Source organism: Biomphalaria glabrata, chromosome 10 (genome assembly GCF_947242115.1).
Source record: "Biomphalaria glabrata chromosome 10, xgBioGlab47.1, whole genome shotgun sequence".
NCBI classification, from domain to species: domain Eukaryota; kingdom Metazoa; phylum Mollusca; class Gastropoda; family Planorbidae; genus Biomphalaria; species Biomphalaria glabrata.
Genome location: NC_074720.1, coordinates 38,317,355 through 38,344,821, shown reverse-complemented (window position 1 = coordinate 38,344,821; position 27,467 = coordinate 38,317,355). Strand labels below are relative to the sequence as shown.

The 27,467-nt window shown below is 33.4% G+C and overlaps 2 protein-coding genes across 7 annotated transcripts in view; one reads left to right on the top strand and one right to left on the bottom strand.

The window, feature by feature from the left end:
- Positions 1–2,275: 2,275 nt before the first annotated feature.
- On the top strand, positions 2,276–8,972 carry LOC106074681 (S-phase kinase-associated protein 1). The gene is made up of 5 exons (XM_013235499.2): positions 2,276–2,438; positions 6,546–6,642; positions 7,371–7,585; positions 7,716–7,856; positions 8,516–8,972. Exons 2-5 carry the CDS (start codon positions 6,546–6,548, stop codon positions 8,549–8,551), a joined length of 489 nt encoding a protein of 162 aa, XP_013090953.1. The 5' UTR covers positions 2,276–2,438; the 3' UTR covers positions 8,552–8,972.
- A 288-nt stretch (positions 8,973–9,260) lies between these two features.
- Positions 9,261–27,467, bottom strand: part of LOC106074676 (1-phosphatidylinositol 4,5-bisphosphate phosphodiesterase delta-4-like) — a 96,876-nt gene continuing 78,669 nt past the window's right edge. For all 6 annotated transcript variants that reach the window (XM_056043354.1, XM_056043355.1, XM_056043356.1 and 3 more), the window contains 14 exons: positions 25,245–25,311; positions 24,845–24,938; positions 23,875–23,992; positions 22,439–22,524; positions 20,860–20,980; positions 20,652–20,737; positions 19,495–19,571; positions 18,329–18,539; positions 17,162–17,341; positions 16,176–16,283; positions 13,806–13,876; positions 13,556–13,691; positions 12,017–12,163; positions 9,261–10,581 (listed from right to left, as the gene is read on the bottom strand). In XM_056043354.1, the coding sequence (XP_055899329.1) occupies positions 10,493–10,581; positions 12,017–12,163; positions 13,556–13,691; positions 13,806–13,876; positions 16,176–16,283; positions 17,162–17,341; positions 18,329–18,539; positions 19,495–19,571; positions 20,652–20,737; positions 20,860–20,980; positions 22,439–22,524; positions 23,875–23,992; positions 24,845–24,938; positions 25,245–25,311 (1,591 nt within the window). In that variant the 3' untranslated portion in view covers positions 9,261–10,492. The remainder of the gene's footprint in view (positions 10,582–12,016; positions 12,164–13,555; positions 13,692–13,805; positions 13,877–16,175; positions 16,284–17,161; positions 17,342–18,328; positions 18,540–19,494; positions 19,572–20,651; positions 20,738–20,859; positions 20,981–22,438; positions 22,525–23,874; positions 23,993–24,844; positions 24,939–25,244; positions 25,312–27,467) is intronic.

The window sequence follows — 27,467 nt, the reverse complement described above, 5'->3', positions numbered from 1 at the left end:
CATGCACATAAAAGACACACCCAACATACAGAGGGAAATGAGACATGGATTATGCCTTGGACCGGATATTGTTTTGGAATAATTACCGGTAGGCCTACCCGTTTTGAGCACATTTTCAAGGAGTATATAAATAAGAATTTATTACTTCTCCTTCGCAACTAACAAATTTAGATCAATCTTTATAGTGTTTCTAGCGACAAGGACATCAATCTTTATAGTGTTTCTAGCGACAATGGTATCAATCTTTATAGTGTTTCTAGCGACAAGGACATCAATCGTTATTGTCTTTATAGTGTTTCTAGCGACAGTGGCATCAATCTTTATAGTGTTTCTAACGACAATGGCGTCAATCTTTATAGTGCTTCTAGTGAAAATCTTCTTCGTTTTATTTTATTATGTTGGAGCTTTCAGATGACTAGACCAATACATGAGATGAACTGCGCGTGCGCAGTGGTTCCAAATCAGGCAGCTCTCCAAATAGTTTTCTTTCTATAGGGGTGTTTTGGGGTCAGTTCTAGCAGCATTGAAATAAGGGAATTTTGTCAGGAGGATTCGCAGATATCTAGACTTCGGAAGTCCCTGAATTTCCGAAGAAAGGACCTATTTAGCTTTTGAGTTTTATCAGAAAATATCGGCTAATTACCAGTGGCGTAGCTAGGGTGGGGGGATTTTAAAATCCCCCTCCCCCCACGGGCCTCCACTTGAGGGTGACCCCCAAATGAGTGTTCGAAAATTTTTTTACATTAAATATTAAACAAAATGAAGGAGCCCCCAAATGATGGCAAATTCCTAGCTACGCTGCTAATTACCGAATGTTGATATTTCTAGTGTTTAATATGGCTACGCGTTGATTAAAAATTATTCGCGATCAATTATAACGAATACACGGCTTACTAATTAGATAACTTTAACCATTAAATAAAAACTGATTGAAAATTTCGATAGAATCGTTCATTTGCCTGCAAGAAAGCAAGTAAAAATCGATTCTAGCGCATGCATATTTTTTTTCGAAAATTGTTTTCTAGTTGGCAACCTAAACAACCTTACAATAAATACAACAGCGAATTCCAAACAATCTGTTCTATTGCATCCCTATTTGAATATCAATCAAGTAAAATTAGACTTCGATAGATATTTATTTTCCAAAGATAATCTAATCTTCTTTTCTTGTCAAAATGGCCACAATTTGTCCACGTGTTCTACCATCGTTGACGTTTTTAAAAATATTTTTTAAATTATCAAAACAGCTTTGATTAACGCCTTCATAAATGTGATGATGATTTTACAAGGATAAAGTCAATTACAAAACATCTACTTGTGCTTCGAATGTTCATCATTATCGGTCCGTGTCTCTCGTTTCTGTGATGCGCCAGTATGATGCGTTCTTGCAGCTCAGATTCACACAAAAAAAAAAACAACCTCTTGACACAGGAGCTCTGCTGTCTTTGACTCCGCTGGCGGAGCTTTCAGCGACAGACCTCCTAGTTGGCTAATGGGACGGGAAGGGGAGGGGGGGGGGGGAACGAAAGGAAATTGCAGTTTTGTATGCAAGTGTCTCTTGTGACAGTTTGAGAAACAGTATATTACTTTTGAAAAAAAAATGTTCCGTGATTTATTTCGCTGTTTATGAGACATCAAAAATAGCTACCGCAATAAATATCAAATGCCACAGGTACGTCTAGGCTATATATCTCCTACTCTAGATAGAGTTCTGTATATTTTTCTATAGGCCTACATAGTAGGGCCTATTTTCTTTATTTTTTTTTAAATATGTAATTGTAAATACTAAAATCAATATAGATCTAAAACTAAACTGTCTAAACTAAAATAGTAGCAAGAGAATCAAATGTTAAAATCAAACTTTGACGATACCTATTTATGATTAATGAATTAGTAATATATATATATATAGATCTATCTAATCTAAATCTACTCTAGATATAGTTCTATCATAGAAACTATGCCTATCTACGTCATATTTGTATGCTGTCACATATAATGATGCAGTTTTTGGTGATTCCTCGAGAGGGCAGCACGTCTTTCTGAATTGCCCGTTTGGCTTTTTTTTTTAAAACAGTTTCTATTTCATAGTTTAAATAATAATAGATCTAGATGTAACTGTTTTTTTTTTCTGTGTAAATATCTCGAAACAAAAATATAAAATATTGTAAAAATATTTATGAACGTATGCTTATCAAAAAATAAAACAATAATAAAAAAATAAAAAAAAGAGTCAAAAAATATTTTGCTCTTTTAAGATTCTAGATCAAGATCTATATCTATTATCAGCCTTACCGTATCCTACAGAACAGAAAGAAAATAACAGAAATACCTAATCTATAGTCTAGATCTGCTTTATTATTGGAAAGCATCAATTCTAGGACTACATTTAGATTTCTACTTTCTCTGCTAGCGTCATACATCTAGATACTTAAAAGGTTACTTTGTTATATAATTTACTGAACGATAGATTTAGCATATTTACAAAATTGTTGATCTAGAATCTAGACTTGAGTCTTGAAGTTGATGAATATTGAATACCTCATATAATACTCAATACCTGACTAGACTAGTGACTCTAGTCCACTAGTCACTTTTAAATTCGTACTCGTAGATTTACAGTCATAGAGACTGATCATTAGACATTACTTTACTCATTAGTCCCCTCATTAGAATGATAGTTTATAACATTATTATATTTACATCTATATCTAGCATTCTAGATCTACTGTAACTCAAGTAACTGTACACTACTGTACAGTGTAACTGTAGACTGTAACTGTAGTCTGTACTTTGTAATCTGAGTAGATCTACTCTACAATACTCAATTCAATACTCTACATCATCACATCCAATCTAACTAAATCTAGATTCTAGTAGATCTAGAATTAGAATCTAGATCATACTTGATGATGATTGGTATTCATATTAGACTTAATACTTACTGTCACTTAGCTAGACTCAGGACCTAGAAGTCTAGATCTATATTAGTCACTAGATCTAGAGTTTGAAGTTTCAGTTGAGTTAATCGACATGGAACCTGTATACCATCCCTTCTTGTTAGTCAGTTAGTGCATTACAGAGTACTGAGTACAGTCCACTTTAGATCACCAGTAGATATCTAGTAATACTAGTATCATTAGTTGAGCTTGTGACCAGCTAGTTTCTTCCTCTCTATATAAATAAATAGATGTAGCTATATCTCTCTTTAGTCTATCTAGATCTATATATTTAAAGTATAGATAAAGTTGCCTTATTGACATTGAACACTCCCCTTTGTCTCCTACATTTATACTCTTGTTAGTCTTGTACCATATTTTTATAAATTAGTCAATAAGCAAGACCTACACATTTGGCTTCAGGATTGACAGGGGAACACACACACACACACACACATATATATATTTATTTTTATTTTTTTTCCCAACAAATGAAACACTACAAAAGGAAATTTAAACAGACATATATATATATATACATATATATACAAGATAAGGGTACATGAAGGGAGAACATACTTATTTACAAGGAGAGAAAAAATGTTACATAAATACATAATTTCAAAACAGAATAACACATATAGAGTACAAGAAATAAATGAATTAAGTGGTACAGATACTTTTGTTTTATTAATGAATGATAAAGGTATTTTTATTTATAGGAAATAGTGATAGTAGCCATCGGAATGGCTGTTTTTGGGAAACAAATGAGAGAAGCATTGCATCAATCGAAATGGCTGTCCCTTGAAGGCTGTATTCTACATCTTATGTCGTGCTCAGAGCCGTCCTATTACAATTTGAACCTTCTCTTCCTCTGGGCACTTGACTTTTGTCCTGTGCCACCCAGGAGGAAAGGGGAGGGAGTCTGGTAGAGTTACAGGACAGGTCCCTGTACATTTTTCATTTTGGAATCAGATTCCATATCTTTGGACTAGATAGTCTAGCCAGCACTTGCATTCCTTCTCCAATTTTTCCTCTGAGATACGTTTGGACTTTGTCCAAGCTTTCTATCTGGTGGTCTAGACCAGGTGTATTCCAAGCTTTCTATCTGGTGGTCTAGACCAGGTGTATTCCAGCAATGCTGTCAGGTTCATTTTGTCCTGTTGCTTATTTCTGGTTGTCTGGATAATATTTACAGTGATATAGTATTATTGGTGTTGACTGGGGCTTTGGCATTAAAATATGTATATATTGTAATGTTTATCATCTAAGAAAGTTTTTTTTAATTTTTAAAGCAAAAATAAAACCATTCTTAGTAGCTAATTTGCTAAAAGACAGAAAACATGCAAGCAATTTATAAATACATGTTTGTTAAACATTATTTTGACTAATAAAATTTTTTTTTTCTTAATGTAAAATTTTTAAAAAATATATAATTTAATTACCTCCCTTCCCCCCCCCCCCCCCCAATTATACTATGTATGCTATCCCCTGCAATTGCTAAATCTCTTGATCATCATCATCAGACTCCATTTTTGCAAAAGCCCTGGACAGAAACCCTGCTGTCTTGCGTAGTGCAAACATTGTCACCATACAGGTCGAGAATTTTTGGTTTCCCAGACCTGTCGAGACGGAGATCATCAAGTCTGGGGCAGTCAAACAGAATATGAGGCACGGTTTCCTCTTCTTCTTTGCAGCGGGGGCACCGTGAATCAAAATTTGGCCATAGCCATGAGAAATATGTCCTGCACTGTGCTATAATTGCTTGCTCAGGTCTGGACAGTCTCCACCACGGAGAAGTGGGGTCAGGGCGCCTCATGCGCTCCCAGACTCCACTGGCTTTTTGGGACTTGTTCCTTTCCATTTTTGTTTTGTGAATTATAGCCAGAGCATGATGAAAATTTACAGCCTGTTCAGTGGGCCAAGGAGTCTTCAATAGTGTTTGCCAGTCACACCTATGTGTCTCGATACCCACTGCATTATTACAGGGGTGCCATAGCTTTATGTTGTGTGAAGCCATGATGACAATGTCGATTTTGGGGGGCCATAGTCCAGGGCTTTGCAAAGCCTATAATACAGATTTTGAGTCAGTGACCACAACAATCTGTGTTGCCCTCAAATGTCCCTCGCCTAGTCGAGAGTCAATGACTTTTAAGGCTTCACAGACTGCCATGGTCTCCGCATCAAAACTGCAAATACTACCACATGGTTCAAAGATTTTGACTAAGACCCAAGAAAGTCGAAAATCTATTTATAGCATTGACCATTCTTTAATTTTGAAATATCACTAGAACGTGGGTTATGGCATTTAGTCCTTTCTTTTCTTATCCACATGCTAGTTCAGCTCGTGATTGAGTAGAAAATGCTTGAATTGAAAGAATTAGAATTAAATACATAACTTTTGATGTGGTTTGGAAGGTGTTTGATATTATAGTCTGAGGGAAAAAAAAAATTCGCATAGTAAGACACTTTGGCATACATACCCAATTTTATATAATGAAATAAACTAAATCACATTATATACAAACTGTAATAATAAATGGCTCTAAATCAACACTGATAACAGTAAACTCAGGTGTACCTCAAGGAACAGTCTTGGGTCCACTACTATTTTTAATTTACATAAATGATTTACCAAATTGCTTTACTTCAGGAACAAAAGTCAGATTATTTGCAGACAATTGCATAATATATAGAACAATAAAAACAACACAAGACACAGATATTTTACAAAGAGAATTAGATGAATTACAGAAATGGGAATCAAATTGGAGCATGTCTTTCCACCCAGAAAAATGTCAGTTGTTAAGAGTAACAAAACAACTAAAACAAATTAATTCCACTTATCTTATTCATGGCAAACCAGTAACACAGACTAAAACTGTCATGGAATTCACATATTGATGAAACTATAAAAAAATCAAAGCATTAGGATTTATTAAAAGAAATTTCTATAAATCAAATAAGAACATAAAACTAAAATGTTATTTAACCTTGGTTAGGCCAATAATAGAATATGCATCCTCCGTTTGGGACCCCTCAACTCAAGAAAACATTAAGAAACTGGAACAGACACAAAATAGAGCAAGGAGATTCATAACAAACGAATATTCACATTTGACTAGAGTAACACCTTTAGTAAAATTACTAAATTTAGAAAGCCTTCAGGACAGAAGGCTCAAAAGTAAAGTAGCAATTATATTTAAAACACTGAACCATAATCTTCATATACAAAAACAAAATTTAATAAAATACTCTGAAAGACACAAAGATAAAGGCACATTCCTCGTCCCATATGCTAGAACAAATTTGTACAAATTTCCTTCTTCCCTAGTGCTATTAGAGCATGGAATGGGTTGCCTGAGCTAGCCAGGAAAACCAGTGACTTGGCAGAGTTTAAGTCATTGGTTAATATGCATGACTAAATGCATGACGCGTAGGACGTAATCATCTTCTTTTTTGAAGTAATGTCTGTATTATATAAGATAAGATATACAGCTTTTGACATTTATTAAAAAACATAATTGAAAAACTTTTTTTTTTCAAATACTAATGTGATGAACATATTTATTTAAAAAAAAAAACCACTATATCGTACAATTCTAGATGCCTATGATCAAGTTACAAAGCTCTGATGGAGAGGTATTTGAAGTGGATGTTGAGATAGCTAAGCAGTCAGTCACTATCAAAACTATGTTAGAAGGTAAGTAGAACAAGTGGTGTGAAAGTTAAGTGGCAGAAACATGCTCCATATCAAGCTTATCAATTTATAAATGTGTATGAAGTAATTGAAGTAAGTTTATGGAAACAATTTCTAAGATCTGCGCCGGATATTTTTGCAACTTGACATCCATGCGAGAAAACTGACCAACAACAGTATCATTTTGATTTTTTGCTCCTAGAAAAGTTGTCTTGTTTTTTTGTCACTCTTTCTTAAAGCCACATTGGCTTAGGAAAATCTGGCAAGCCCTTTTTGTTATGATCTAGTCACACTCTAGTGTCTAATAATAGTTTCTAATGATAATCTTTACATATTAAAGAGAACGCTCTTGTTAGTAGGCCATTTTACCACAGTCATGGCCTTTGATGAGGTCCTATCTAATAGTTCTTGGCACGACATGGCCTAAATTGTGCCGATGTACCAAAATACCAAATACCAAAAAATCTAGGTTTTCATTCACAGTAAAAAAGAATGCTCATTCTAATGAGGTAATCTAAAAAGTTTTTTGTTTTTTTTCCTCAAAGCTTTTTGTTTCTGTCATCTAAATAGCTTGCAGAGAAAGAATATGAATGATTACTACTTCTCTCAGGTTGAATTAGTTCAGATCCTCATTGCATTGGACATTTTGACTGCATAGATAAATGATAGAAATCAAGTGTTAATTACTTCTATTTGAAACCTGTCCTGTAAGTTTTATTCCAACTCAACAGATTTGGGCATGGATGAGGATGAAGATGAACCAGTTCCATTGCCAAATGTGAATGCTGCCATACTCAAGAAAGTGATCCAGTGGTGTACTTTTCACCGTGATGATCCTCCACCCCCTGAGGATGATGAAAACAAAGAGAAACGTACAGACGATATTTGTTCCTGGGATGCAGAGTTTCTCAAAGTTGATCAGGGCACATTATTTGAACTCATTTTGGTAAGCTGACCTTTGACCTTATTACTATTCATGAATATTTTTTATAGCATTACATTTCTCATCACTAAACCATACAATGTGTTTCACTCCAGTCAAGTCAATTGTTCTTTTTGTCTTTCCTAATGTCCAGGCTGCTAACTACTTAGACATTAAAGGTTTACTAGATGTAACTTGTAAGACTGTAGCCAATATGATCAAAGGGAAATCTCCTGAGGAGATCAGGAAAACATTTAACATCAAGAATGATTTCACACCAGCAGAGGAAGAACAAGTAAGTTCTCAAGTCATTTTAGTACTGTGTATCAAAATGTCATGTATCTTTAAGAGGTTAATCTTTTACAAGCCATTATTATGTTTTAAATTACAATTCTTTTAGGAAACATCTCACTGGTTTAAACTGAGGTGCACCTAAATCACAATGGCTACTGGTATAAGCTGGGGAAAGTAAAACTAGTGTTAGTCCTCTTGCTGGTCACAGTGTCTTCATTTACTGCTCAATCTTTTCATTCAGATGAATTGATAATGGGAACAAGGATTTGTTTAAAATAATGGAAACATTGTTATTTTATCCTTAGCCACTGTAAAATTTACTTATTTAGGTTCATTGAAGACCTAGCAGTATCTTGGTGCTGTTTCTGTGGCCAATGGTTAACAAGGGTTGTTAATACTTTGACCAACTACTGAGAACGAGATCAATTCCAAATTTTAAAAAAATCTTTTCTTTATGTCATGTTCTGCAGTGAACTGTCCCATATGATGTATGGCCCACCCGACTTGCAAAAGAGCTTACATCTCAGCAGTGAAAATCTGCTAGAGGAAGATAAACCAACCTATGTGCTAATGTACTTGTGATTGTCAAATAAAACTGATTTTCAATCTTTTTTCTAGGTTCAAAGTCCAATAAAACTTTGATTTTTAATCTTTCTCTAGGTTCGGAAGGAGAATGAATGGTGTGAAGAGAAGTGAACTCTCCAGGCCTGATGTAATGTGTATACAGAATTTGTGATATCCATTTACCTTAACCAACAACCTTGTGTTTGTATATAGTAACTGTGTGAATGCATGAGTGTTTGCCATTAAAACTTGGATCAACTGAATCAACCTAAATTGTACACAGGACGTCCATGGATCTATACATTTGATCATCACCAGTTCCAATTGTTTTGTTTGTTTTTTTCCTTAAATTCTATGTTTAAAGTGAATTTTTAGAACCAAAATTGAATAAAAAAAAAAGAAAATGAAGGGCTCCACATTATTTATTTTGGTTGTAGTACTTGAAAGAATTGTCCAATATATCATGAACATTGTGTCACTTTATAAGGAAGCAGATAAACTGTTGTGAGCTTATTTTTATAATATTTAAATTTGATTAAAGACTTAAATTTTATCCTTTTTTTTTTTCCTCAATTTTATTGTTTGTAAAATGTCATAAAAAATCTGACAGCTTAAAGATTTGAATGTTTCAATTTGATGCGTAATGAAAATCAGATTTTACTGCAGTGGCATTTTTTACAATAATGAAAACCAGATTTTACCGCAGGGGCATTTTTTTTACATTAATGAAAACCAGATTTTACTGTAGTGGCATTTTTTTAATGAGGATGTAAAATGTTTTCTTTCTTTCCTATCATGAACTCAAGACAAGACATCTTAATTAAAACAAACTTAGAACTAGTTGCTTCTAAAACTATTTATTGCCAATGTGTAGAATGTCATACAAAGAAATAATAATGCAACATGAGATACAGATCAGCAGTTGTTTATTTGCCTGTTAAGCTAATCACATGAAAAAAGAAATAAAATTATGTAGCTATTGCTAATCCTTAATTATATTGAATGTATTAACAAATAAATAAGATGAAATATTAAATGTTCAATTCTGTGTAGTAATTGACAGTAAAGGATAAAATAAATAATTGTATAGTTTGTATCAAAATGTCATGTTATTGGTTGTTGGGGTGGGTTTGAGAAAAAATTACATAAACGAGAACACTACCAGCCTATTAGTTTTATTTATACAAATGATCAGCAGTAGAAGTTTAAAGAAATGCTTTGTCAAATCTTTTATAACAGAACAACCCCTCCCTTGTCCACCCAGCCCCCTTTGTTCAATGTGATCATGCCAATAATCAAATTAAATTTTAAAAAATATTGATAAACTTTTGAAAGATTTGAGTATAATAACAAAGATACTGATACATTCACTCATCTTTATTTGAATGTATTGTCAAGCTGATGCTTTGGGAAATCTCTTTAGAAAAAAAGAAAACCATTTTCTTTACAACTAGACAGATAACACTCATACAAAGTATCTCACAAGTTATAACAATAATGGCTGCATAGTCGAGTTGATGCAATTTTTAAAAAGTGATTCGACATCCAAAACAGAATAGTTAGCTGAAGAATGAAAAGTTGCATAACTTTGAGATACAGTTACATTGAAATATTTTAGTGCATTTATTTAATTAAAAACATTATTGAAAAAATGCAAGCGAATTACATTTTGTAAATATACATGTTGAGGATTTGGCAAATAAAAACGCTACATAAGATATGGATTTGTACATTCAAAACAAATATATGTAAGCACAACCATCAGGGAAGGAAAACTTGTACATTTAACCAATATAAAATAAATTGATTACATTTGATGTCTGAAGATGAAGAAAAAGGGGTGATACAATTAACAGCAAACATAAATGCTGTCTGATTGCACTGGTCTTGAGTTCTTAATTTGATGGGAAAAGCTGTATGATACTAGCACCATCATTAAATTGTATACAGCATCATTACATTATAACACAACATTGCAAGAAATAACACATTTTAGCATTTAATGGAAGAAATAAAAAAAAAACAACTTGAAAACTATGGCAGTGAAAAACAAATTGAATCTCCAGAAGAGGATCACGCACTGCTTATAGTGATGTGGATGAATATGAGTGATTGCCTGTAGATGTTATCATGCTTGTCGTACAGTGGAAAATGTCTGTACCCTGTGGAGAGAAATGAAGAAATTAGATCTGCTCACAAAGTATATGTTAAATATCTGGTAATGCTGTCAAGTTGTCATTACAACTGGTCATTAGAAATATGTTGAAACAATCTTTTAATAATTAATTTTTTTTAAATGTGTTCAAGCCATGTAGATTGGAATAGGTAAGTCTTATCTTATCTTATATAATACAGACGTTACTTCAAAAAAGAAGTCTGTATCCAAGGTTAGTCTACTGTTGTTATATATACACACACACAAAGGTTAACATTAGCAATTTTAAAAATCTGAGTTAAAGACAGCTTTTTTTTTTTTTTTTAACAATTCCAAGCAAGACTATTCAGTAGATAAGCATTTTTATAACATGAAAACTCACTGATAAAGTTGTAAGAAATTTATTTATACAAAACTCATAAACTATTAGGACTATGATTTGTGATAGGGCTTGATCTTGTAGTTGTATGTCCAGACCATTAGATACTTGATAAAAATTTTAATGAATTAGGACACAGTCGAGTCTCTGTCACCATGAATTCTTAACGCCAAATGACTTATAACCTAAATAAACTTAAACCCACTAATACCACTAAATGTCGGGTTCAAAGTCCGTCAACTATGGTGCGTCTCTATACTAACTGTCTGACAGATTCCAGTAAAAGAAAAAAAAGGTATAAACAAGGAAAGCATGATAGAGAAAGTCTTAAGAAAATAAAAAATGTTTGAACAATTTTGCTTCCTACAGGTCACCATTTTTTTATTGCCGTAATCAAATAGACTTGGATTATTATCAAGTGACATGATCTGCATAGAGCTTACATAATAATGTTCTTACAATACATTCGATTGGGTTAATCGGACAAGGCATTTATTTGTACAGAATCTTAAATTACTGAATCTGATAAATTCAGTTAAGATCAAAATGATCATGTATCGATGTGGTATGATAAACCGGAGTCAAATATAATGACTATTTTATGTAGTGATACAAAATTCCCCCCCCCCCCCTTTTCCAATTCCAATAAAAAACTTTCCTTGTTACAAAACTTAAAAGAATAATGAATTTAAAATTTAAATTTAAAAAAATATCTGTTGAAAAGCATTTATAGGACTTTCAAAAATATTGGCCTTTTGAATGTTGTCAATATTAAAAGTTTTCGGAGATAAACCTTCCTTCTGTTATTGCTCCATGACACATTACAACACTTAAAACAAGAAAAACTATGTCCATCTTGTCTGGCTTTAATACACTTCATGACCTCCGTCGACAGAAACATGTTGTGAACATTTTCTCACAAGTTACAATTGTATCCACAGAAAGTCAACTGATGGGATAAATCACATTCACATTCACCACAGTAATTACACTAACGATAATAGAATTATAGATTAAAAGTTATTGCACAAAATTAGCATTCTACTGAAGATATTTCTCTGACCTTCCTGAATGCTAGACAAGGGAATGCAGTAGTATCCAATGAAATCATCTTTCCCAGGGTCCTGATCTTTTACAGTGAATCTCAACAGGGCAAGTTCTGGTACTTTCACTTTAAAAGAGAAAGTCTCATACCATCTAGGATTGAAACCTAACAGGCAAAAAAAGGAACATTTTACCATAAGTTTCAAGTCTAACCTAAATGCAGTTAATGTTTTTAGCATTTGGTGAATAGAAAAAAAAAAAACAAGCAAAACATAAAAAAAACAAAGCTTATCTAAAGGGAAATAACTGCTAATTACTGACATTTATCTGAAAATTACAGGGTTTAGCCCCCTTTATGTTATACAAAACAAGATTAATTAATTAGTACTAAATGATGAAATAAATGGTTAATTTTTCTATTGATTCTTGTATTGTTATCAACTATGAATAAATATGCTGCAAAATTTCAACTTGATCTGAGAAGAGGGAGAAAAAATGTGTCAAAGTGTAATAAGGGGACTAAATCCATATCTACATTCACATCTCTCATTAAATAGCTTTTATTCCCCTTATTTCAAAATCAAACAAAATAATTAATCACCAACAATTAATTAACTAATTGTTGTTTTTTTTTTTTTATTGATTCATGTCTTGTCAGGTTCAATGAATAATTGTGCAAAGTTTAAACTTGATCCAAGAATGGGAAATGGGTGAAAAAACTTGTTCAAACTTTTAACCATACAGACAGACAGAGTGAGTTGATACAGGTTTTGTAAAAAATGTTTGTTAAAGGAACTTCATACGTTTTCATTGAAAAGGTAAGAATCTAAGAATGAAATAAAGCAATTTGTAATGTAATGCACAGCTTGTTGATCAGGTACATTATAATAATATAGCTTTAAAAAAAACGCAGCTCAGGCAAAGTGGATCGTATGTTTTTGTTTTGGTGCCATAAGTTCTCAGAATAACTCAAAAAACACTAAACATTTTTAGGCAGTACACTGCAAAAAAATACAGGCTACATTTATATCACCATATTTAATCAAACTCTTACTAAGTAAGGAAAAGGTTTGTCACTTTTAATGACAGAACACAGAACTGGACATATTTATTTATGGCAGCAAGGCTTCTGCATATTTTTTAATGACACAATTAAACATATTACATAAATTAATGATATAGAATAATAAGTTAAAAAATAAAGTTCCCATTTCAGACCATGCAGTCTATAGGGCAGATGATGTAAAGGTCATCTGTTTCTGTGGCCCACTGTTAAAAAGGGCATCATGTGGCCATCACAACGACCAACATCCTTCACATTTCCCAAACAAATGTCAAGTACCCATTAAAGCTGTGTGGATTCAGAAGCACCCTAAAAATCCAGATATTAAAAATCCCAGTCTTTACCAGGATAAGAACTCAGTACCCCTGCTTCAGAAGCCAAGTGCTTTACCACTCAGCCACTGTGCCTCCTAATATAGGGAAAAAATGCAGTAGAAATATCATTATGAAAGAATTAAGATAACACAGAAAGAGTCTGAAGGCTCTAAAAGCTTACCATTGTTTTGAATAACTTTAGTTCTAAATTTAGCTTCATCAGCAGCAACTCCATGAACTGACACTTTCACAAATGGATCTATTACCTCCCCTTTCTGACTGTTTTTAGGTTTTGGAAATTGAAAGCCACTAATAATCTAAAAAAAAAAACCATAGATAAAGCAATAAAACAAAGACAGCAAATAATTAGCTGATAGTAAATGAATAAGGAAAAAACAAATGGACTACATTTGCCCTTTAACGATACTCACAGTCAATTTCACATTTCTCATGCTGTTTGCGCTTCTGTTGAGGTTCCCAGTCACAAACTTAAATCTTTCTTCTAAGAGTACAGTAAATAAACTTTATAAGTAAGAGATAAAAAAGTGGAATCTCATTCTAACAAAATAAATAAGATGGAATATATCTAGACATTGACCAATGTGATTTAGAGAAAAGATTATTTTTTAATGTATAAGTTTCCCAGCTCAAATATATATTAAAGTTTCTATATTTTGGATGTTCTTTCAAATCTCCAAGATGACAGGTGATGAAAGTAGGCAGGGTTTGAACATTATACATCAGTTGCTTCCCTTAGATCATGAAGGATAAATAGAATTGAATCAGAGATATAATTTGTCAATTGTTGGTTGTTTTTTTGTTGTTGGATGCGCAATATTATAAAGTGAGTAAATATATGAAGATAACTTGTTGGCACTGTCTTTCATAAGAAAGACCAACTAGACAAAGAGGATTAAACATCACAGTAGCAAAAACATAGTGGATGAAAATGTAGACAAACAAAATATTGTAGTGGACACTAAACTGCGCAGGTGAAAATATAGATAACAGACCAAGTAAAATAGGGTATGGATGTAAGTTTATTTAAAAAATCATGAATTTTAATACATAAGATGGATAGTATTAGATGTATTTTGACACAGACAAAAGAAAGACCAAGTAAAATAGTACATAAATGCATGTTGTTGTTTTATCCAATCCACTGCTATCATTCAACATGTTGCATCATTGTTCAATGCATTTTTTACACTTGCAGATTAGAATTGTGCACAAAGCTGCAAACATAATCCAAGATGTCGCAAGTAGCGTAATCCTGAACAATAATCTCAATCCTCTTTGCGAATCCTCACATTACAAAGACATGTATGGTACAGTACTTTACTGTAAACACAAATGATAATGCTGTTGGCATTTCAATCATTGCTCTAAAGCAATGTTGGATATCAGTTACAGAGCAAGCATACTTTACAAAGATATGCATCAACATATGCAGATGTATAATTATGAACAGACCTTCTTTCCTTCTTAATGACAAATGCCATCATATGGTCAAGTGCGTAAATGAAATGTTCTATTTTTTTCATCAAACAAAATTTTGATCAGACTGACTTTTACCTATGCTTTGTTACAAAGTTTATATCAACTCGCTCTGTCTGACTGTCTGGTAAAAAGTTTGTATGTTATTTCTCCCACACCTAATCTTCGATTAAGCTGAAATTTTGCACAATATTTTGTTCTTTTACCTGACAACACAAGAATTAGAAAAAAAAAAAATTAACCAAATAGTTAATAAACTATTGGTAATTAATTATTTTGTTTGGTATCTTGAACAAGGGAAAGAAATTGTACTTGACAGATATGGTGATATAAGTTGATATTAGTCCCCTTGAGGAATCTTGAGACCTGAGAGAACATTTTTTAATGCATTTAAAAACGATCATGTAGACATTCATCAAGATACCACCTTCATCCTTCCCCCTTCACAACTGGTCCAGACAAGTGATAAGATCACAGGTGTCTCTGGGTTCATCATTGAGAAAACAATTGGTAAAATTATTTCAATTGCACAGATTTATATATCTGGGTCAATCATACATATCCATCATACATGACTGATCCAAACTAATTGATACAATTACACTTAATATAAGCTTTGTTTTTTAAAAAAGTATTTTTAAAAATGTTTTTCATGTTTTTTACCTATTATCTGTAACCCTGTTTTGTCTGTGATTTTTCAATGATTTTTTTTGTCTGTCTGTGGTAAAACCCTCTGTGTTTTCACCTAGATCCTCAGTAAACATCTCTTAGTCATGAGAGTCAAGTCAAGAACCATTTAGCATTGTTGATGTGTGTTTTATATAGGTTGCACCAATCGGTGTTTGGGAGTAACATCCCTTGTAACTGTTGTTGTCAACCAATATGGCGTTAGATTAAACAGCTGATTTCATGTCTTATAAGTTATATCCAGAGTCTTGTTATTATTCGTTCATAATAATCAACAAGCATATCATTAAATTACTCTGTTCATTTGTGTTTATCTAAATAGAATGCAAGTTGTTTGAATGCCTGCACAGACCACACTCTAACCAAACTAATCATTAAAAACATTTTCAAGAATAAAAGTTTCTGGCTAAGAAATGACTAGCATGCACTTTTTGTTTTACAAGTAATCCAATCTTCTAACCAAAAAGAAGTGCACAGTTTATCAATTGAGAATACTTGAAAATGATCCAAAGATTTAAGTGTTGAGACCAACAGAACCTGCCAACTTTATGAGTTTTATTTTATTCATTAAAAAAGTTGCGTCAATGAGTATGTCAAACTATGTTTCATTTACTTACCTGAAAGCAGGAACGGAGGTTTTAAAACATAACCCACACCACCATTGTCCATAAATCGACCTTGATTCAACTGCATTGCTTTTCCCCCTGTTTGATAATTTAGGGCCACTGAAAAGAAAAAAGTAATAACAAAAGTTTTATAATTTTGTGTGTGTGTGTTATAAGTTTTGGATATTCCTCAAGAAATAAAGATAATTATGTGCTTGCTCAAATCTCTTGCATGACTGGAGGGGAGAGGAGAGGTTTCAAACTCAGAACCATCAAAATGACAGTCAGAAGAGCATATCACACAACCAGCCATCCAATTTTCTTGGAAAAACTAAAGAGCATAACTTTCTGTAACTTCAAGAATTCACGATTATTGTGAGAAGATGAAATAGGCAAGTCACATTTTCCTTAAGTCAGATGCATGAGCACAGGAAATCCTTTGAAAAAATGTCTGACCACAATTTGATCTCAGGACATATGGTTTGGTAGCTTGTGCTCTATAACTTTCTTACTTATCAGCTCATAATATTAAGAAACAATAATTTTTGAAGTTACAATAGTGTTACAGACTGTATCTACAGAGATATGTTATTTCTTTACAGTATTTGACGGCCTGTGAATGAACAATAAATACTCAAACATAGCTGCCTTCAAATTATAAGAGTTTGATATACTCTTCAGCAAGGGAAATAGCTGAATAGGACTGATATTCTTAAAAATTACTTGTTAATAAACATGATGGTTTTTCATATTTATGTTTGATTATATATGACCTTTTTCTATAAGATGGGAAAAAATTAAGTGACTTTGAATGTTACTTCAAATTACCTAGACTCCATTTTAGATGGTTAATATATCATACATCTACAGAGTACTTCTTTTGCTGGTAGGTAGATGGCGTAAAGACTTAAAAAAAAAGTCATACTGAGACATATGGTCCACAGAACTACACTGCCAAGCAGAAAGATATGTCATTTTCAAATAAATTATTCACTGACCCACTTGGCATCCGTGGACCCACATGGGCATGGGTATGTAGTTACTTGAGTCAGTCCTTGACCCAGCAGGGTAAGTACGTATCAATCTATTGTGGGTCACCTTATTTAATTCTAATGGATTGGTCTGTATAAACCTCTCCACTTTGGATTCACTAAGGGACACAACACTAAAAAATGAATCTGTAAAATATAAAATATAAAATTTAAACAAGTTAATACAAAAATATATGTATATATTAAAAATATAATGGTCTTTTCTGAATAATGTTTGTTACTTTTAATTAGAGAATTAGCAAGATCTTCAAAATGTATATTCATTATAATTGCTAGTAATTTAAGGTAACAAGATTCTGGTTTACTTAATAATTGATAAGCTATGAGAAATTTTACATTTTCAACATTTAATATTTAGAGAGCTTTTAAGATATATAATTGGAGTAATATAAAACTAATGTTCTACTAGAAATGAAAACAGCTAAAATGTGGAATTATAAAATCAAACTGAACAGTATTATTTCTGAAGGGTCTCATTCAAACTAATAATGAAGCCTTGAATTGCTCTCAAATTAATAATAGCTTTGGATCTTCAGAATAGCTTGAACTGAGAGCTCTGAGTTTAAATCCCAATGGAGGCCAGAGATTTTCAATTTAAGATCAATCTTGAGCTAAATTGTGATTTTTTTAATGCCTTTGATGCGTAAGTACTCCTCTCCTAGATATATCACAACAAACAGGATTGGAGTATAATGCACTTGACTAAAACTCACTAAGAATGCTATAGTAGAATGAAAATGTGCCATACTAGAAACAATAATATATTCATATGAAAATAGTAAGAAGTTCACTGTTCTATAAATTTTCAAATAAAACCTTCAGATACTTAGACAGTCACAGAAACTCAAAGCATTATTGATCATGAAATTGAAAAATTATTTTTTTTCTTATTAAGAAATATATGCTGTATAAAAAAAGATAAATTTTAAATAAAATGCTGTTATATTGTAGCAAGTAACAGATGTAGGAAGACATGAAAGAAGAGTCACTGTATAGACAGCGACAGTAACATTAAGTTATAAATAAGAGAAATATATCTAGAAGATGGTCTGCTATTAAAGGAATGTCTTAGAGAACCAAGTTATCTGGCAAATATTTCTAAATGGCTAGTACCTGGCTGGGCAGATTGTTCTAAGGTTTTGAACCCAACACTCTTCATACTTGTGATTTTACTCAAGGCTGGACTCAATTTGATTTTTTGAATCTTGGAGTTTCGTTTTGTCTTGTTGTTGTTGACACTTGTTTCATTATTCGGAATGTCAGCAGCCTCGTCTTCATCACTCACGTCTGCATCTCTCTCTGTTATAGATGGAAGTCTTTTACCCTGTGCAAATATGAAGATACCCTTATGAAATACTTTTGTCCACTTTTTGCTTTTGAAATTTAAAAAAATTGAATCTGAGTTTAAATATTTAAATACTTAATTAAAAAAATGTTTTTCGTCTATGCAATAAATCATACAATAAATTATAATTCAATTAGTATGACTTATTTTAGTTCTTCAAATTTTTATAAAAGAGATATGGTTATGTGATCATTTAGAAAGGACTGACAAAGGGCTCATGGCATTTTAATTGCTTTCCAGAAGCTCTTAGGGAGAGTCAAGGAGAGTACCAAAGAACAGAGTTCAGAGACAGAGTCCAGTTCACTGGACTGCAGCAGTACAGATCTACAGTGAAGCTATTGTACAGTCAGTCTTGCATGCTGCTAAATGTACAGTATTTTGTTGTTATTACACACAGTTAATAAAGTTCTTGATTAAGTTGTATCATGTTGTCCCTTGTTATCAGAGAGCCAAAGAGAGGCAGCATAGCAATAGAACAGCTGGGTAGAAACACAAATCAGGGGAGACAATGCTCTAACCAAAAAGCACAAACTTTTACCATAAAAAGAATAATATCTTCAGACAAATGCTACGAGAACAAGGTTATCATTTAAAGACTTTACCAAAACAAGCTCATTGATTAGCATTCTATTAGCTTTGAGACTCAACCTAAATTTGAAATAATATATAAACATGTGATATTACAAAGTATGTCATCCAAGAGTTTGGCTATTGGGTAATATTCTTTAATTTTTATCACTTTATATGTACTGTGTGCAGCAGTAGTATAAATTGCCAATTCTCTGAAGAAAGGTGAACATAAAATATAAATAACAATGATATTTATTGTTTTGAAAAGAAATGGGAAAAAAAGGACACAAATTTCCTTTACATTTTGAATTGTAATATTTTCATTTCTACTTGAACAAATGTTAACAATCTAAAAGACATTTACCTTGATAATGATTTTATTCCTGAGATCTTCAGGTGTAGGAGTTCTGATTAGGTCAGTTTGAGTACTCCAGATTTTATCTTTTATTTGGTTAAGGTTTTATTATTTTCATATAAAACACAATGTATGTAAGTATAAAAACAATACAATGAACCCTTCTCACTTCAGCTTTCATAGCTTCACTATTTCACATTTGCTAATAAGAAATGAATATGAAATTTTATATAAAAATATCAAAAAGATTTTACAAATATTAATTTTAACATGAGACACTATGTGTAAACTCACAATTATAAATAACATGACTGGTTGTTTACTTGTGTTGTATCGTAGTGCTTGATTGACTTACAGTTTCAAAAGACTGAGAGATCGGCCACATTATTGTTCTATTATTACTGTATGTTGTCAACCTAGATTTAAAAGGGGGTAAACGCAAGGGAGAGTAGGGTTCAAAAGCCCAGTGTATGGTGTATAAATACTTTAATATTTACCATTTCTACTTCGCAGGCTTCAGTTATTGTTATTGATAAAAGGGGGATCACTGTAAAATCAATCACATACTGACCAATTTAAGCATTACAGTTATGCTACAACAGAATCTAGAACAAAAGCATAATATCCACATATTATACAGATTAAACTCTTCACATCTACTTAACAGTCGTCACCGTCTTCCCCAGATATATAGCATTGCCTTTTATGAACGCCCTTAATTCTCTGAACAGTCTTCAATACTATGAAATTTTTTTTACTGTTGTCAGTCACACATAGCATAGTACTAGGAAGGGTAAGTCCTTAAAATCAGGTAAGCATAAAGATTCCAATTTGAAAAACCACAGCTAAAACCTAATTAAAAAGGCTTGTCTTTGTGTCAGAAAATTAATGAGGAGTACAGTATTCCAACTAATTAAATAACAGCCAAGAGATCTTATAGATTTTAGACGTTGCTTCAAAAAAAAAGAAGATAATCTACCACATTCATTATTAACACTAAAATAATTGCTCTTACGAACAGTCATCAGCTTTCATAAGGAGGCATTGTTTATTTTAAAATTAAATATTGTTGATATTTTACTAAAGATTTGGAGACTCATAAAAGAAATAAATTAAAAGATGCAGTTCCACTTTCTAATACAAAAAATGTGTCTATGTAGGGATACCACCAAATACTGAAGTCATTATTTGGGCCATTCGTTCTTGCTGTTCCACAGAGCAATGGTTCTCAATTGATAATGTTACAGGGTACCTGAGAAAGTAAAATAATAATACATCTACTAGTGAAGCTATTAACCATTTCTTGTACATAAAAGCCTAACATCGTATCAGAAACCCAATAATCTTCCAGTTCAATATTTCTGTACTACTTACGGTGATGCTTGAAAGGCATAGTTATTTATAGCTCTAATTACATCTTCAAATAATATCTTGGAAGTCAATGTGTACCCATGGTAAATGACTGGTTGACCATCAGGACCATCCCAGCAGTCCACTATAGTAAAAAAAAAAAAAAGTTGAATTTATCGTTAACTTTTCCTTTTCTTTAAAAATTCACATTTATGCAAATTTACTTTATGCCAGAACAAAAGAGAATGTCCTTTTTATTTGAACCTCATATCCAACATGCACTTTATTACAGACATTCAATAAAATATTCATAATGTAGTCAAGCATCCATTTACCTGTTTTATATAGAATATTTAATGTATCCTACACTTAAGAGAACAAACAAAAACTGTAACATCTAAAAATCATGGAGAAAAAAAAAAGGCACAGAATCAAAAATGTTGTAACAGAATATTTACCACCATCTGAGCATTACCTGACACATCTAACAATAGATGTAATGAAACTCAAAAGGTTGCATGTGAAGCTACAATTGTTTAATCAATTTAGAAGTAATTAATCTGTATAAAAGTGTCACTTGGTAACACAAAGTAAAAAAAAAAGATGTTTGATGAGGTCCAAAGGGCCAAAATGAGGTAAAGGAAGCAATGGACTAGCTCATAAAACTTGAATTTTGTGTCACAGAGATCATTGAATACTTAGCGCTTAGAGAGAGAATCAAACACTTGATCTCGGGATCATTATGCTACCACTTTTGATATAGACTGAAAAAAAAGGAACATCTATACAAATGACAACTTTGGATAAAAAGGAGGAGTATCCTCTTGTATTAATAAAGTAAAAGTAAAGTTCCCCTTTTAGACCATGCGATCTATGGGGCAGATGATGTTAAGGTCATCTGTTTATGAGCAGGGTGTCACGTGGTCAGCATATTGAACAACTGCCTTTACTTTCCTAAATAAAGTCAGGTCCATTAGAGTTAGATGGACTCAGGAGCGGACCAAAAATTGCGAAATTTAAAATCCCAGTCTTCACTGAGATTCGAACCCAGAATTAGAGGTTTGGAAGCCAGGTGCTTAATCAGTAAGCCATAGTGCCCCATGTCATCTTGTATCACTTTGTTAATTTATGCTTAACCACTCAGCCATAGTGCCCCATGTCATCTTGTATCACTTTGTTAATTTATGCTTAACCATTCAGCCATGGTGCTCCATATCATCTTGTATCACTTTGTTAATTTATGCTTAACCACTCAGCCATGGTGCTCCATATCATCTTGTATCACTTTGTTAATTTATGCTTAACCACTCAGCCATGGTGCTCCATATCATCTTGTATCACTTTGTTAATTTATGCTTAACCACTCAGCCATGGTGCTCCATATCATCTTGTATCACTTTGTTAATTTATGCTTAACCACTCAGCCATGGTGCTCCATATCATCTTGTATCACTTTGTTAATTTACCTGTTCTACTCTATCCCGTTGACAATATAATTATGAAAACAAAGTGACACTTCTCTAAAGTTTCTCTTTAGTTTAATCTCTGTTTTTCACTGTCGGTGACTATTTCCATTTTTCTCAAGGAAAGAAACACTACTTACATTCCACACACCGACATCCTTTCTTTAATGCTGATATGTACATTTCTACTTGACTGGGGCCTCTAAGTTGATCCTCAGCTAGATACCTGTTACAAAATAAATTAGCCGAAGCCCATGAAAAATAGGACAAAAATTAAATCATGAGTCTAAAGAAATGTGTTAAAATAATTCGGCAACAAAAAAAAATGTGCTTCTCTTCAAAATGTAATGCATCTCAGTGATCGTCATTCGTGTGATGATAACTATGATGACAGAGTGCCAACTGAACATATTGACAAACAGGAACTAGAATATCGTAATGTTTCTCACCCCATCTCATTCATTAAGAATTGTAGGAGGTTTGGACTAGGGTGTAATAATCTTCATTTCCGAAGGAGTATCCAAAATGTTTAAAGCAAACAAAAAAGTTGGATTCAGTTTCAGAATTCATTCTACTTTTTTTCTTTATGAAAATCTTGAAAATTAAACCTGATTTGAGGTTGATCCTTAGCCATTGATGTTAGAAGTTGAATTTGTATTGCCCAAATAAAATAGTGCAGTAACTTGCATATATGAGATAGTGAGGCAGAGATGTTAAGTATAACTATGTAGCCTTGCTGAGGCAGAGAGGCAAAGTATCACTAGGTAGCCTTGGTGAGGCAGAGAGGCAAAGTATCACTAGGTAGCCTTGGTGAGGCAGAGAGGTAAAGTATCACTAGGTAGCCTTGCTGAGGCAGAAAGGCAAAGTATCACTAGGTAGCCTTGGTGAGGCAGAGAGGCAAAGTATCACTAGCTAGCCTTGGTGAGGCAGAGAGGCAAAGTATCACTAGCTAGCCTTGGTGAGGCAGAGAGGCAAAGTATCACTAGGTAGCCTTGGTGAGGCAGAGAGGTAAAGTATCAATAGGTAGCCTTGGTGAGGCAAAGTATCACTAGGTAGCCTAGGTGAGGCAGAGAGGCAAAGTATCACTAGGTAGCCTTGCTGAGGCAGAGAGGCAAAGTATCACTAGGTAGCCTTGCTGAGGCAGAGAGGCAAAGTATCACTAGGTAGCCTTGCTGAGGCAGAGAGGCAAAGTATCACTAGGTAGCCTTGGTGAGGCAGAGAGGCAAAGTATCACTAGGTAGCCTTGGTGAGGCAGAGAGGCAAAGTATCACTAGGTAGCCTTGGTGAGGCAGAGAGGCAATGTATCACTAGGTAACCTTGGTGAGGCAGAGTGGTAAAGTATCACTAGGTAGCCTTGATGAGGCAGAGATGTAAAGTATCACTATGTAGCCTTGGTGAGGCACAGAGGCAGAGAATCAATAGGTAACCTTATATACAATAAGGATCAATAAAACAGTCTTAGCCTTTTGCTATGCTCTCTTCAAAAGGAGTTGATCGGTCACTTAGACTACACACATCTGATTTAAACACAAAATTGTTTTCAGCCATGCTAAACATACTGTGATGATATACTCACGTATTATGAGATGAAGCAATAAAGTAATGTGTCATTGGACGTGTCATGTCTTGATAGACAACTCGGTGGGAGGGATTAAATAGCTGCTCTCTTTCTGATATTAAAAACTGTCGAAAACCTATACAAGAATTAAACAAAAAAATGGTATTATATTTCATTATATATTTTAAGTGGATCAGTGTGATTTCAAATTATAAAAATGAAAGCATTTAATAAATTTACTTTAAATAGATTAAGAAATAATTTGAAATCAATGATACAAAAAGTGCCTTTTGAAATAAAAAAAAATGTCCCAAAACAATTCTATTTTCAATGATTACTTAGCAACTTTTGAAGAGGTGTTTTTTTTTTCATTCTGGGACATGAAAAATAGGAGAACAATTCGACAAACATTTCTATTAAAGAATCAATGCCTGGATGCATCAGTTTGTGCACATTGTCCATGTTTAAAAATATTTTGTTTGCATACATTAGAATTATAGACATTAATCTGGGCTTGACTTTGTAATCTATCATAATAAAAGTTTTAAAAAGAGTGAGAGAGAGAATATATAGTTTTTGGGGACGGTGGGTACCATTAGAACTATGCGAGATAGTTCTCTAACTAACCTTAGTTTTTTATTTAAAGGCTTTTGTAAGTGATGAGTCTCTCAATACCATCTAGCTTCAACATACTATAATTGGTTCTTGGCAATAAAGGGCATCAATCCCTTCACCAGGGAGTAAGAGGGTTTAAAAAGTTGACTTACAATGTGCTTCACATTTCCCTGCTAAACTATTATACACAACAACAAAAAAAAAAGCGTGAATCATTTTAAGTCATGGATGGTGACATAAATGATCATTTCTTGTAACATTCTCTATATTTATGTCTTGATTATTTCCATTAATCCTTCTTGTTTAATGTGATTCGAATATTATAAAAGCTGCGCTAACTAAAAGTGAGGACGAAAGGACAATCTTTACTGACCGTCCACACTAAGCAGATCACTTTTTTTACATCTTCCTTCAGGCTCAAATTGGTCAATGATGTTTCGGCACTGGTCTTCATTTGCATCCACAATCTGTAAATAGCGTTAAAGAATTAAAGTTAAAGAATAACTTTGATTATCGTATTTATTTTTATTGTTTTTGGTGTATAAGTAAATTGTGGATCAATAACAGAGCTTAGAGCTTAGAAGATGGGAATAACAGACTGAATACTAGAATGTGTTCCCGTTTTCCAATCTAATAATAATAAGGCTTGTCTTGTTTCCCAGATATAATATATATAGGTCTGTGTCTACATCTTTGAGATGTTATGTCATTATCGATCTGTTGACACATTTTAGTTTCTTTCCCAATTTATGATCTCATTCTTGTTTACTTACTTTTTGACCATCTCTTAAAAATCCCAAAATATCGCGAATGTTCATGTAACCTTTACCATTGGAGAATCTGTAAAGAAAAAAAAATATGATGAGTTCCAGGGGAAAGCAACAGAAGTGTTTTAGATCTTGATCTATATTAAGAATTAACTTGACTTTATTCAGAAGCAAAAGCTCTTTTTTTACTTTTACAGTTTAGCATTGAGTGATAGACTCAACCAGTTTTGGCCAAACGGAAATAGAATCTAGATGTATATTAAGAATGTCTATATTCTAGGCCTATAACCTTTGAACTGTAGGTACCTTAATGCTAACGTGAATTGATCACCAGGAATTGTGACTTCATAAAATCTCTCATCATAATATTCAACAATGGTGGTTAAATCTCTTGTGCTTGCAAGGACACAGATTTATAATTATAGTGAAACATTTTTTTTTAACTTTTTTTATGCTCCTCCTTTGTCATTTTATAGATTCATCCGAATATATTCACACCATGGGCGTAGCCAGGATTTTTTTTCGGGGAGGGTTTTGGGGGGGATTTCCCCCCCCCCCTCCGGACCTTCCCCACCCCCCGCGAAAAAAAAAAAAAATATATATATATATATATGTGTGTGTGTGTGTGTACATAATTAATCTTTATTACATTCTGACCCTTTCGGAAGACGTTTATTGTTTATTGTAGACTCCCTGCCCTTGCTAGCAAGGGGGTCTGGGGGAGTTCGCAGCGCTCCCCCAGCGCGGGGCGAAGCCCCGCCGCCGAGCACTATTTCTGGTATTGAAAGCCAACAAAATGCATATTCTGAGGTATCTACAGTGCATTATCTTGCTATTAAAAAGTTTTATTTCAAAAACCTAATGTGCTATTCTTACTGTCATAGACCCTCTCGCGCCATTTTCCCGCAAGCTGTTTCCGCAACTCTTATTTTGCGTAATTCATTTTGTCGGAAAACATGTCCCGCAAAACCTCATGCGACGCTCTGTCACAACCTTACTAAGGATTCCACTCCCAGTTCGGCATAATTTTTCTTTGATTAAGACCCGATCTCTATGACTGACTCCTAAAATCTGTCTTTGCCATCTTTGTCGAGCCACATTTAGTGTTTTTCAATTTCGGCAGAAGACTATTCACACTTAATTAATGGAGCCCAAGCCACTGGTAGAAATTTTTAACCTTTCTTGACTACGCTCTTGGAATTACATGCCTGTATTTCGCTTTAGATTTTATATCGAAAAGGAAAGTTTTTTCGTCAAATCATCTGTTGAGGGGTTTTAAACTAAAAAATCTCTGGGTTTTTTTTTGTTTTGTTTTTAATTCAAAACCCAATTTAGCTACGATCATAGAATTTGGTGACTGTAGTTTGCTTTAAAATAATATTGAAGAGAGAGGTTTTCAACCCTAAACGCTCTGTAGGGGAATTTTAAACTCAAAACCATCTGGAGGGGTTTTAAACTTTAAAGAAAAAGCCATCTGGAGGAGGGGGATTTAAACTCAAAACCCCTTTGGCTACGCTCATAGATTTTATAGTGTGTAATTTGCTTTTTTTTTATATTGAAGAGGTACTTTTTAGCTTCAAACCCCAACTGGAAAAAAGGGGGGGGGGGTTAAACTCAAAACCCCTTTGGCTACGCTCATAGAATTTTGAGTGTGTAATTTGCTATTTTTATATTGAAGATGGGGTTATCGTAAATTTTGGATGGGGTTTTAAAATCAAAATCTTCCTCAACTGTGCTGTTGGAATTTGGGATTGTTGTTTGCATTTTTTTTTGTTTTGTTTTATAGAAGAGGGGGATTTAACTGCAAAAACCTCTGGTAGGGGGTTTAAAATTCAAAACCCCCTGTAGGGGGTTTTAAACTCAAAGCCCCCTGGTAGAGGGATTTGTATCTCAAAACCCCCTGATAGGGGTTTTTAAAATCTCAAAACCCCCTGATAGGGGTTTTTAAAATCTCAAAACCCCCTGGTAGAGGGTTTTTAACTCAAAACTGCCTCGGCTGTGCTGTGGTAAGTGATGATTTAGTATTAAAATCTCACCTAAAATAAACAAAATGAAAGCAAAAATCAGTCACTTAATTCCGCCCCCCCCCTGCGGGGGGGGATTTCATTTCGGGGGGGGTTTGAACCCCAAGAACCCCCCCCTGGCTACGCCCATGATTCACACAAACCTGAACTCTAGATCTAGATATCTTTATAAGAAATATAGGCCTAGGCCTATCTTTTGTTGCTT